This window comes from Fusarium sambucinum, chromosome IV (genome assembly GCF_050947815.1).
Source record: "Fusarium sambucinum isolate potato_lamoka chromosome IV, whole genome shotgun sequence".
Classification (NCBI taxonomy): Eukaryota; Fungi; Ascomycota; class Sordariomycetes; order Hypocreales; family Nectriaceae; genus Fusarium; species Fusarium sambucinum.
The window spans coordinates 4,045,397-4,058,350 of record NC_139291.1 but is presented as its reverse complement, the minus strand read 5'-3'; the positions used below and the strand labels follow the sequence as shown (position 1 = coordinate 4,058,350).

The window sequence follows — 12,954 nt, the reverse complement described above, 5'->3', positions numbered from 1 at the left end:
ACGATTTGATAATAGAGTATAGGAACGTTAATGCTACCGGGCAATGTTTATTCGACAGATGCAGTAAATATATCTTATCTGAGCCAAGGGACGCATTCATCTCACTACCTTCTCGAGGGAGAGATTTAAAGAAAGATCTACAAAGCATGGAATATGCCGTATCTCTTATTTTTGGATACATGAGACAGGATCGCCATTGCTAATGGATTCTTCATATCTTGGCCTTGATTCTGCAATGGCGTATTAGTGGAACATAATTTTTCTACTTCCACACACACCCAATCCCTAGATACCTTGTTGCAGTAAATCCTACACCATGCACCGATCATGTCATTACTGGTGCTTGGATCCAGGTTCGAGCTCCCTCAGCTCCTTGGTCTTTGTGTAAATCCTGGATTACCCACAATTCAGCATGGCCAGCATAAGGAATATCAGGAATCGCAAAATCCTTCTCATCCTACAAAAGTTTTTTATGCATTAGCTCATTGCTACCTTCCTAAAAAGCCCCGCAATTCATGATTGAAAACATCAGCAGATTCCAAGACTTGAAAAGAGATTGTGACAATCTCGTCAAGGGCATAGTTGAATGCCGAGACATTGCTATACGGTGTAGTAAACGGTAAGAGATTTGCATTGTGTCTCAGTGACAAGTATGAAGCAGTCATCCAAGACATTGCTTTGCGTTGCAGGAAATAGGCAAGAGATTTGCGACGTGTTGAGTTCTCAACTGAAAGCTAATGAATTATACTGGGATATTAAGACATGGCGGAACTCTCTGAATTGTGACGTACGCATTTTTGTTATGTCCAAGGCACAGTCTCTCTATGAATGGTTGTTAAATTGGTGGATTTATCCACACGGCAAAGTCCTAAGCGTCTACACTATTGGCGGATCATGGGAACCTAATTTCTGACATGGGCAGGTGTCAAGGATTCCAGGCGATATCTAGTTAGACTGTTGGGGGTAGTCAGAAAACAAGCTGCATCAAGATCCTGTTTACTATGGTGAAAGTGGATCTTCATCCCTATTGTTTTCTGTCCCCCGAGGTGTTGCTAACCCTTGCAGATATCATCCCGTCCGTCCCGTTCTACATGGTTGAACACGGCAGTAGGGTTCGTCCGAAGGAAGACTCATGCGGCCGAGAGTTTGCAAGCTTGACATCTCCAATAGGATTGCATTCCTATATCCTAGTACATGGTACCCCTGGGATTTCCTCTTTAAAAGATGTGCAGCAAAAACAGTCAGGCATCACGTTATCATAGGCCCAGCATAATGATCTGTGAATCGAAACTATCCTGACCAGGACATTTTACTAGTTGACAGGGGGAGGTCCTGCCACACGGAATATGCAGACTAGTCAGCACTTCCGACTCATATCGGACGATCATCCTTTTCGAAAGTCAGGCCTACGTCGCGTTACATACCATGGGATTTGAGATAACCGAAAGAAGTAGGATCGTCGCATCCTTCGTCCTTACAGCTTGTTGAGCCTTGTTTTGAATAATAATCAATAACATGGCATCATTATTCCAATCCAAGGGCGAATGTCTCTGGGCGTACCTTTCTGATCCAATGATCGGCTCTGGTAGATTTTGAGAACCCACGTATTGTAAATTTCTTTTTCGTCTTTCTATTCTTTCCAGATTTGAACCTTGAGAACAACCAAAGCAGCAACACCATGGCCGTCCAAGAATATCCACGCTGGCTCGCTAGCATTTTGGCTGATACAAGTCCTCCTCCAAAGTTATACGCCTGGTCATCTGCAAACCTCGACTTTGACAGTGGCCGAATCGACAAAATCCCCAAACACCAACTAAAGGTTGGATTTCAAGATGATTCCCCGAGCCAAAGAAATCGTATATACATCGTTGGGCCAGGTAACATTGGAAGACTCTACGCTTGCCACATGGCCCAGCATACCAGCCCATTACCAATCACCCTAGTGGTGCATAGGAAAGAGCTCCTCTCTTCTTGGGTGATGAGTGAGGGCCTGGGCATCATAGATCCAGTCAAAGGCACAGTCTTGAAGAACAAAGACTTTGATGTTGAATGGTGGACAGAAACTCAGCCTGACCATGGTCCAATAAGAGAGGTTGCAGACGGAAAGAAGTTGCGAAACGTCTTTGTATCAACAAAAGCTGCAGATGGTTTGGCTGAAGTCGATCGAATGCGTCGCTACCTCGGAAGGTCGAGTTCGGTCGTGTTCGCTCAGAATGGGATGTGCAAGCTCTGGCCTCCTCATGGGCCGTTGTATGTTGCCAGTCGGTACAGTCTTGGCGATGAACCGACCTTTTCGGCTTGTGTGGTGAAACATGGCGTATCGTCAGCGGGACCGTTTCTCAGTGTCCATGCAGCTCCGGCAGATGCATACATTGGGACTGTCTTTTGCTCAAAGCGAATCAAGCGACATATCGATGATCCTTTCGTCAGATATATCGTCACATCTCCTTGTTTGAACACCCACCGGGTATCTTCGGGCGAGCTCTGGCTTCTACAGTTAGAGAAGTTGGTTATCAACGCTGCGATCAATCCACTTACGGCGATCTTACGCTGCAAGACAGGATTTCTTTTCTCATCGCACGATTCTCACAATCCTCTGACCCGAGTTCTTGATAAGTTGCTCTGGCAGACCAGCGCCGTGATCCAGGAACTTATTTATCACGATTCAAGTCTGGACATGATCATCTCTTACGTGCGAGAAAGCCAGCCGCACATCACCAGCAAACAGCATTTCTACAGAAGCTTTAAGAACACACGGCACAAAATAGCACAAAGATTCTCACAGCCCATGCTCAGATCCAGTCTGTTCGCGTTCGGACGCAAGATAAGTGAGCATCGAAGTTCTATGCTCCAGGATATAGAAGCAGGTAGAAAGACGGAGATAAGGGATTTTAATGGCTGGATTATTGATATGGCGCGATTCTTGGATACAGGATTGGATGTGAGCATTCATTCTGGTCTAATTACTCTCATCGAGCGCGAAGAAGTTATTGTTAAGGATGAGCTGGCAAATAGGCTGTCAGTCTAAGATGTAGTGTATTTCACAGTCTTTCGTAATTACCTCGAGAAATTCTATTTACTACCAAAACAATGGTACTATGTGTCCAACCCATGTGGTTTAGAAAGTATCATTGTGTGACAGGAAGCAAAATATTCCGACCGCCAACACATTTCATCAACATTCTTCTTGTGTCACCCCACATACGTTTGACGTGTACGTTCCACCGTTTTGCTGAAAGAGTCAGTGACTGATATGGAGACACTCCCTTGTACAGCTCAAAATAAACTTTGGTCTTCACACAGGATGGGTCACCATCGGCATAAACATCCTTGACTTCTGCAGATCAGTGGAAGTAGGGCTCATGTATGCCAAGAACACACGGACGTAGTCTTGCCAGATAAAGTTCACGAACGGAGAACGGGAGCTGGACCAAGCTGGGTTAATGATGTGCACGGATTGGTGGAGACAGATGTGATGGTGTTCAAAAGCCGAAACTGACTTTTCCGTGTTGCACTCAAATGCAGCATGATCGCATTCATAGATCAAGGACAGCTTTACTATGAGAAGCGTGACACCTCCGGGAAGCAATTATATTGTTGCAATTGAGAATTACTAGCATCTAAGCCTCTTGTAACATCTCCTTGTGTCAACACTGCAGATCAACGCTTGGGCTTTGGTGATGGATCCCTCTTACGCCATGCGGTCGCTGCGGTAGATCCCGTGCGGGCAATATTATGGGGATAATAAATGGTTGGGCATGCGTTGATCACATCTCATAAATAACCTTGATGCCATTAATCCAAATGGGGTCAACTCTGCATCCAGTGATGGGGTCTTGTCTCTCAGTGCGATATACATTATAAGGCCATACACCTACCTCACAAACGAAAAGATCGGTGTGCGGTGATTCTTGTCAAGGGTCAGTTGAGCTACGGGTAACCACATTCGCAAAAAAGTGTGACGAGCGTAGTTGTTGCGTTAGATTGGTCGAAATTAATACGGGAATATGGGATATATCATCTGTCGTATTTCTTTCAGAACAACGGATTGGCTATTAAAGTTCCTCCAACTATTATACGGGAAACAGAGGTGGATAGCGTGCAAAAAGATGGCCATTCTGAGACCTTAAGGGCCAAAGGTTCCTATGAGAAGCGTTATGGTAAGACATTGGACTACGACATGTAGTCTTGTCACATTTTTCCCACTGTTGTCTCATCACACCTTACTCTACCCAACACCATCCCAACTTCAACTCTATTGATATCGCGTCGTCTTGATTACACCTGTCTTTTCTGTCCACTACTATATCCCACGATGCCACCATGGTTACAATGCTCTGCGGCTTAGTTCATCGCCAAAAGGTACTGGGAAACATGAAGTAGTCAGCCACTTTTCTTCCTTTCTACAGACGTCGCTATGACGTACCCAAGCGCTATCCCTTTTTGGGCGCGAATTCTCGCGTTTCTTTCTCGCGTTTCTTCGTCATCCCACCAGTCAAGCCTCTCACAACGCCACATTCATTCACTATGTACTTTGCGTGAATAGCAATATCAAGATTCTACCATTTGTTTTTGATATATTATCTTCAGAACTGCGATAGATTGTTCTCAACCCAAGTGCCTCAGTTCAGCAACAGGAGCAATCCGACACAATAGCCCAATGTTGTTGACAGATCTTGTTCTGTCTTCCACAATTAATCTGCAGTCTCATATCAGCTAAGATATTTATTAGTGGATTGTTATCCTTGTGATAGATATGGCCTAAAAGTCCATTGAATGTTGAAGAGGATAACATCAACAACTGCATCGGACATGGTTATGGTTTTCCGAACCACCTTAACCCTATGCCAGTTGATATTGGTGTAAGCGACATCGGAAATGGATTTCGCGTACTAAAAATAACGAGTTTTACATGGTCCTGTCGTGAAAAAACATGGACACAAAATGGGTTGACCCTGTTGGGTTTAAATCTCAAAAATGAACATGTGAAAAGGGTACAGTCAAGGAATTGACTGAGGTACAAATTGAAGAACGTACAATAACTTCACATTTCTCTTTGTGAATTAAGGAATTAAGTACTTAGTCTCTGCAATTTGTTTTTGTTGCACATCTGATATTTACTGTTGACATGGCAGCTTCTTTGAGTTGATGGCGAAGCACTTACCCTAGATTATATCCCTTGTCTAGCCCGCCCCTGAATGTGTCAACAGGCCTCCGTGGCTACCATGTGGCTACCTTGTGACAGGTGGATCTCAAATAGCCAGAATTGTGGCCGTGCTAACTCACCTTATCTCACTTGGCTGTATCACAACAGTTGAAGTGGGACAAGTTGTTGCTATGCATCTGTTCTTTGAAATTTTGAATACTCAGTTGTTATAGCGGAAGCTTTGATATTCCTGACCCATCATGTTGACTTAGCATTGTTATTTTAGCCTGACCTACCTTATAGCATGGTTAAATATCTTCCGTCAGGCCACTTGCCCATGGCGGATCTATTCCGGGTTTCCAGTTCAAACTGAAACATCGACTGTTCACAGTCCACTGATAGCGGTTCAAACGTTTCGAAAGAAAATGTACTACATCTTGATACGACTGAGCTATTTGAATACTGTCTCTGAGAGTCGCGGAGAACATCATCTACATCCAAAAGTAGGGACGCCCTGACTTTTCCATACTCCACGCGGCATTTTTAGACACATCGATCAATCTTGAAAACCAGATGATAAGAACTGGCTGTCATAGCATAGCCAGGTCGACGGGTCCAGATCCCGGCTAGCCCCTAGTTGAGGATTAGAGGTGGTTCTTCAAACCCCCTGTCAGGGATGCACCCCGGACTGTAGTTGAGCATATGAAGATCAACAGAAAACGAAAAGAGATTTGAAGCTTAATTGAGTATATTGAGATTGCAAGAATACAATAATCGTCTTTGACAGATTACAAGTTTAATTGAGGGCTTGATAAGCTTTGAGCTCACCTGATCAAGACAAACAACTCGCCTGCCTAAGAAAGTGCTGTGGTCCGATTGATATGTGGGTAGTATTGGATAGATGTTGTTTACTATAGACTTGCTCACTAAAACAAGACATGTTTCCCGTCAAGTCAGATCTTATCTCATGACATAACGGTGGTAACGTGGAGCTTCCAACGGCCTCGCCATATATTTTGCCATGCTGGTTAAGTTTCTAATTCCGGGACATGAGAGAGAAGCAAAGTGGAATATCCACGCATACCGGGTCTAGCCTTTCTATCTCTGGTTAGCAAGTATGTCGACAGATTCTTTAGGTACCGCGCCAAGCAAGAACTCGAATATCGGCAAATAAGCAGACAAAATATTCCTTGGAGATCTTCTTTCAGTTGCGCTAAACGGTTAGCCTATACGTCAAACGTGATATAAGGGGCAAGATGTGGAAGGTGTTGCTTAAAGTGTCCGACTTGCGTAGGGTTTTATCGGACAATCACCTCAACGAGACTAGTCAAAACGTTGGGCGTAGGGTAGGGTCGTAGTGGCAGGGGTCTCGAGAGGGGAAATTCCCCTGACCTGAATACACCAAGCCGGATTTATCTGTCTGATCCCTGTCACAACGCCCGTGCAAGAGCGGATGAACATGCTCAACAGAGCAATCAATTAAAACAAAAGATATGCATGATGCAGGTCTCTTACCCATCTTGTGTCTATGGTACGCTGACGGTTGCAGTCGGCGGGCGATACTCGAAGGAAAATAGTTTATAGCGCAATGTCTATTATAGTGTGCTTGGCTGAAAATCATGCTGGGTGACCACCTTTCAAAGTTTCATATAAATTCCCCCCATCCCATGTCTCCTTCCCTCTTCAGGATCGAGATCCTGACAAACTTTGTTTCCTCGAGAAGCATCCTTTCACCTGTCCCAGAATGGCGGAAGCAATTCAGAACAGGGGCGCCGAGCTCATGGGAGTAAACATTTCTTTTTACTCTATAGCTCTGATAACATGCCTACTGCGATGTTATGTCCGCAGCTTCGTGGTTGATGCGTTTCGAACAGATGACTGGCTTATGGTTTTATCAACGGTATGCTTACGTGTGTCGCCACGTATTGTCTCGACTAACTTTCGATCAACAGGTATTCTTCACTCTATATGCCACCTTCTCAACTGTCGGTGTCACATTCGGTACAGGCCGCCACCACGATGATCTCGAGACCGACCAAATCTCCAACGCCATGATGGTGAGAAAGCCCAATTGTCAACCAAAGTGTTTCTTTTCTAACAGTATCGACAGTGTTGGTGGTTCTGTTATCTCTGGTACTGCCTCGCTATGATTACCTGCAAGCTATCCATTGGATACTTTCTACTTCGAGTCGCCACCGAAAAAGTCCAAAAATGGATCATCCATCTCGCCATGTTCTCTACTGCCTTGTCCGGCATCATCTTTTTCTTTGTCACTGTTTTTCAATGCCATCCTATATCGTACTTTTGGAACAGGGAACAGGATGGCACATGCATTAACCCCACCGTTGTCATCGCGCTGGCCGTCCTGTACAGTGTTTTCGCCGTGGGTTCCGACCTTGTATTCGCGATTCTCCCAGGCTTCATCGTTTGGAACCTGCAACTACACAAGAGAACGAAATATTCACTAATCCCGCTACTTGCAATGGGTTGCGTGTAAGTTGACCTTTGCTTGGCCACGAGAACGACGGACTAATTATAAAAATAGTGCAAGTGCTGCCGTCATCACCCGCTTCCCTTACTTGCACCTGATCAGGTCGCCTGATTTTCTCTGTAAGAACTCCACCTTTACCTCAAAATCGACAAAGCTAATACAGAGTTTCTAGGGGACACGACAGATATTGCAATCTGGTCGACAATCGAGCAAGGTTTGGCAATCACTGCCAGTAGCATGGCGACCCTGCGACCTCTGCTCAAGCAATTTGCGTTCCGTCTCGGCTTGACAAGCAAGCCTGTATCGGTTGGCCCCTCGGGCTACAAGAACAACTCACGAACTGCTGGCGCTGCAACTCCCAAGGGATTTTCAGGGCGCGACGCCTACACGTTATCATCCGTTAGTCGCAATGCCCCCGAGAAGAGAGGGACAAACTTCTTTTCTGGCGACGTTGAAGTCGGCATCAAGAAGGAAATAAAGTGGGAGGTCAAGATATCAAGAACGGCGGCGAGTGAAAGCCAAGAAGAGCTTCACTCGCCCATGCATGCCAGGCCTAGAAATGTCATTTAATAAGCTCCCACGAGCATACATAATCTAATGTATATTCCCATCTAATGCAAATAAAAAGTAAAAAAATATCTAAATTCAGGTCTCGCTGTTCATGCTGATCAATTACGTCGTGATTGCCAAGTAAGATATACTGCAGATTATGACACACCCTGGTTCTTCAGTTATCCAAGTTATGACGACCCAGTAGTGGCCGTCACAAGAACCAGGTTACTCTTGCTAGCAGCATTATGCTTGCAAACATCCTTCCCTCTGAACGCCAACTCAAAGAACGAGTATAGCTCTACAAAGCTGTAGGCAAGGATAGTCGGCAGCATCAAGATCCAATGCAACAGGCCTCTTGTGACACCCTTGAGACCCTTGTTGTAATTGCTGCTGCTATCGCCGGGCACAGGTAGGTTCCATCGAACAAGTACGGTGGCAACCAATAGGAAAACATATTGTGACCCCAGAAAGATAAGACAGACGGTCTGGAAAAGGGTATCGTTAATCAAGAGTCGTTCATGCTCGGGAGCAGCCATGTTGATCAGCTGAACAAAGATGGGAGAGAAGATAGAGAAGATGGCGCTAGCGCAGAGAACAAGCCCGTAGTAGATGAAGAATCGACTGGCCCAGCTGATAGAGAGAAAGATCCCAGGCATGCGGTAGGTCTTGACGATGAAGTAGTGGAAGACTTCGCCAGCGCCAATAGTCCATCGCCAAATCTGAAGAGCCCATTCGCGAATTTCGTCGACGTAGTTACTTCCAGAAGTCGGACCATTGATGGAAATAAGGTTCAGAGGCCTGATGCGTATCTCTCGTTTTGTCATGATTGTATATCGAATCAAGGCAATAATGTCCTCCATCTGATAGGCTGGGTGGGTAAATGCACCCTCCTCCAATAGCTTGACACTAAGAGAGTAATGCGACATGGGGTTGATGTTCCAGGGGATCAAAACACCCATGAAGAAAAAGGTGCGCAAGACTCCAGTGATGTCAACGAAAAAAGGCATAGAATCTCGCTTGTAGACAATGATGGATTGCCAGATGGATGAGTGACGGTCAGCAGTATCCAACTTGCAGTATTCAGCCTCCAGCTCCATCATGTATTCGGCATCGAAAACAGCGTCGCAATCGCAGTTGGTGAATATGTGTTCGTATGTCTCGTAGTCGTAGTCGACATCTTGACGGAGGATCTGTAGCCCTTGACGACAGGCATAGTTCATGTTTGAACATTTGCCACTGATCTCTCCAGGAACACCTGATGGATGGAAGGTGACGATGAGCCGAAGAAACTTGCTCTTGTACTTTGCGTAGACTTCATCACGTTTCTCTTCTTTGTCTGGTGTGCGTGATTCCATGCCGATGATGACAGAGACGCGTGACTTGGCATCTTTTTGCCGCACAAGAGAGTCCAAGGTAGTTTCCAGTACACTCATCGGTTCTTTGTACAAGGTCATGGCAACTATATGACGGACCGTTGAGTATTCGTCAGACGTGGAGTCGGAAGCCTCAGCATCTTGAGCTTTCGTTGTCTTGCGTTTGTTTCGACTGTTGATGGCGATGGTTCGACGAATAGCGCAGACGGTAGCTACTAGCCAGATGAGTTGAAATAGGCCGATTAGTATTATGATGACAATATTTGTTGCCTGGTTCATGTAAGGAACAAAAGGCATCCATATGGGGAAATGGAGGAAAATAAAGATCATTAGCAGGAAGAGTAAGTTCCAGCGGAAATATCGGTTGGCTGCTTCAAGCTTCGCAGCATCGACGCCAGCGTCCAGGCTGTTGACGGATGATGTAACAAGTATTTCACCCATGTTGAAAGTAACTTGTCTTGTGAATAACGAAAGTTTTTGTTATAAAAGCCAGAACACAAACATATTTCACGTGGAATCTAGCTTAGTATTAATACTTTGCACGGATCGTGCTTTTAAATATTTATCGGCTCTGATTCCCTTCCTTCCCTATCTCCTATTAGGCAAAGCCGGCTATACAGAAAATGATAAAAATAAAGTGAATAAAAGTTCCTTACGCTTTACCTCTTTCAAATAAGGCCAAGCAATAGCGCTAAAATCTTACCAGGTAGGTAGTTTATCTTGGTATCAGCCAGAGGCCCCATCTTGAACTGCATGTTTATCTAAACGCCAACCAATAGGGTATTGCCGTTTAAAGTAGAGTCAAGAGCCGCATGTGAGGGATTAAGATTATCCCTCGGAGCATACTCATAGGATTCCGTCACTGAATGTCAAAAAGTCCTTTGAATGAGGCCCAGAAGGGAGAGACTCAGAAGCAAGAAGCTCAGAAAGGGGCCTGGTAGGAGGAGGTGCAGGAAGAACACGTATGCTCAGACTAAACTTTACCTTGTCTAGGATGACGAAGTCTGCATCAAAGTCTTGGTCACTGCTAGTGCTGTACGATTCAGCCAGCCAACGTCTAGTAGCGAGATTAACGAAGATAACTGATGATTCTAGACCTTTGTTTACTTCCATTACTTACTAGTCTTGGTTGGCTTCTCCCGGTATTATGGATTCGCTTACCCAGTGTATTGGGTCCAGCTGCAAGAGTTGGAGCTATTGGCTTTGTTGTGACATTCGTGGCGCTGCAAGGAGTCTCAACGTTTCTCGCTTGTGAATTCAATAGGACAATGGCAGAGTATTAGACTGTGCTAGTAAAAAGCTGAACCCTGCTTATCTAACGGTAGTTGCCCTCAGCCGCAAATTCTATGACAGACTAGGACAACGCTAGCAGATGCCATTTCCAATTCTCTGGTACAGAAATGTGGGAATTCCATCGATAAAGCTTTGATCATATTGCAGTAGTTTAAATAGTCTTCAGCTGTGGCGCAATACAAGTCAATTGAGACCCTCAGACCCGCACCGTCTTTTGCAAAATGTTCATATGTTGACTAAATCGACGATCAAATGCCCCTTGCTTTTGACCTTGTTCAGCCGTGGCGTAATAACATTGCAGCTGAATATAATACGCGACTGGCTCAACGCTGAGGCCAACAAAGTCTGTCAACAATTTAATTCGTTCTGATAACAATAACTCCGCCGTCTTTTTAGAATTTTCGCTTTTCACTTTTAATAGCTGAACTTTGAAGTGGAGGCCGCCAAGTACGTTTGATCTCAAAACAGTTCCTTAAGGTTTCCGAGAGTACTTTGGTCAGAGGCCTCACTTTCATAGGTTTTAACAGCACCCTTTAAAACTAATCACTAGTTTTGATCTTAACATTACACTAACTCGCGCGACACCGCCGTCATAAGATACTGTGGTGGTTATTCATTGGCTAAGTTATCTTTTCGCTACACCGACTTTCTATTCTTGCTCACACCATGCACTTTGTTGCTGAACTAAGGAAATGTTATCAGTACGTGTAATATAATTCGAGGCCACAGATGACTACCTGAAGAGTTTGTAAAGCCCGAGAACTAGGGCGCAGGGCTGATACGTCCTCACCATAGATTAAGCCACGATCGATGCCGTGCGCTAGGAAGGTCATCGAAATATACGTTTCGACTTACATAGCTCCAAAGTCGTCCATGAGATATTGTAAATCTAGATATATTCGTACCATGCTCGCGTCAATCACCTTGATTGAATTTCCGCACATATCACTGTACTAGCCGGAGCAGTCACACCTGCAAGTCTCGGTTTCCTTGGCATGGTAGTTCTGATTAACCGGTTGGGCAAGGATATGAATTTCAGCATGATCACCTTCGCAGCTGTCTTGACATCCTTGAAGGCTTCGAGCATCTAAAACTTCTGAGTAGGTACCTGATCCTCTGCTTGGGTAATATCAACTCAAGTACCTTCGCTCTTCAGTTGTCCTTTTCTAATGTCTAAACCACTAGAGATGTCGCACACAATACTTCAAGTTTGGATCCTCTTTGACGGGAAAGACTGCACTTCTAATCATGTAATCACAGTTGAAAGTCTGAAATGCGCGATCCAATCACAAATTTTGATGTGTGCATGCCCTGGAAGAGAAGATAGGCAGGTGAGGCAAGATACGTAAGGGGAATGCGGCAATGGAGTCTTCGGTTGGAGGTAGCCGGGTTACATCCCGGTTGGTTTAGAAACGCTTTGACTTACCAGGATTCTTATCCACGCTGACTTCGCCTTCTGGAAGAAAACGGAAGGATTCCCGGACCAGAGTCGTTGCCAGTATGGCATCATTCCTTAGGAACCACCCAGTAAGTCCGTCCAAACAACAACTTCCCTGTGAGCATTAAATCACCTCGTATCCGTGACAGAAGCCACCTGGTTCGAAACTCCTTGTTAAATGATGTCCTGGGCAAGGGGGGCCAAAACGCTTGGTTATCGATGTTACATTCTCACACCATTGTTTCTCAGCAAAACCTGAATAGGAAGGCTGATGATCATGATGGACTTTCTTGATTAGTACATGTCCGGCGCTAGTGGCTGCGCGACGGGCCGTCTGATCTTTATTGCATCCCTACCCATGCCGTCAGCATGTTTGTATCCGTATAGGAAGCACTCGAATTCTCACTCATTGACACAGTATCTATGCCTAAATGCGCGATAACATTCAAAGACTGAATAAACCCCCCGATCCCAAATCTTCCAGTCGTATAGCTAAAAATAGGCATTTGATTTCGTCTTTATTGTCAGCTAAGTAACTTGGATCATGATGGAATCAGAAAAGAGCGTCCACTACCAAACTGGACTAGACCCCCGTGTATCTCTATCCTGCAGAACTAATATACTACTACCCACAACTGATGTCTCATCTCCAACTGTTATA

The 12,954-nt window shown here is 45.0% G+C and overlaps 3 protein-coding genes across 3 annotated transcripts; 2 read left to right on the top strand and 1 right to left on the bottom strand.

The window, feature by feature from the left end:
* Positions 1-1,678: 1,678 nt before the first annotated feature.
* Positions 1,679-3,028, top strand: FSST1_001344 (ketopantoate reductase PanE/ApbA C terminal-domain-containing protein; the record flags this gene model as incomplete). Its single annotated transcript, XM_083227233.1, has 1 exon — positions 1,679-3,028. One exon carries the CDS (start codon positions 1,679-1,681, stop codon positions 3,026-3,028), a length of 1,350 nt encoding a protein of 449 aa, XP_083091526.1.
* Positions 3,029-6,890: 3,862 nt separating this feature from the next.
* Positions 6,891-8,207, top strand: FSST1_001343 (uncharacterized protein; the record flags this gene model as incomplete). The annotated part of the gene is made up of 5 exons (XM_083227231.1): positions 6,891-7,046; positions 7,099-7,203; positions 7,248-7,639; positions 7,692-7,756; positions 7,810-8,207. The coding sequence occupies 5 exons, from the start codon at positions 6,891-6,893 to the stop codon at positions 8,205-8,207; spliced, it is 1,116 nt and encodes a 371-aa protein (XP_083091525.1).
* A 170-nt stretch (positions 8,208-8,377) lies between these two features.
* On the bottom strand, positions 8,378-10,003 carry FSST1_001342 (uncharacterized protein; the record flags this gene model as incomplete). Its single annotated transcript, XM_083227230.1, has 1 exon — positions 8,378-10,003. The coding sequence occupies one exon, from the start codon at positions 10,001-10,003 to the stop codon at positions 8,378-8,380; it is 1,626 nt and encodes a 541-aa protein (XP_083091524.1).
* Between the last annotated feature and the right edge of the window lie 2,951 nt (positions 10,004-12,954).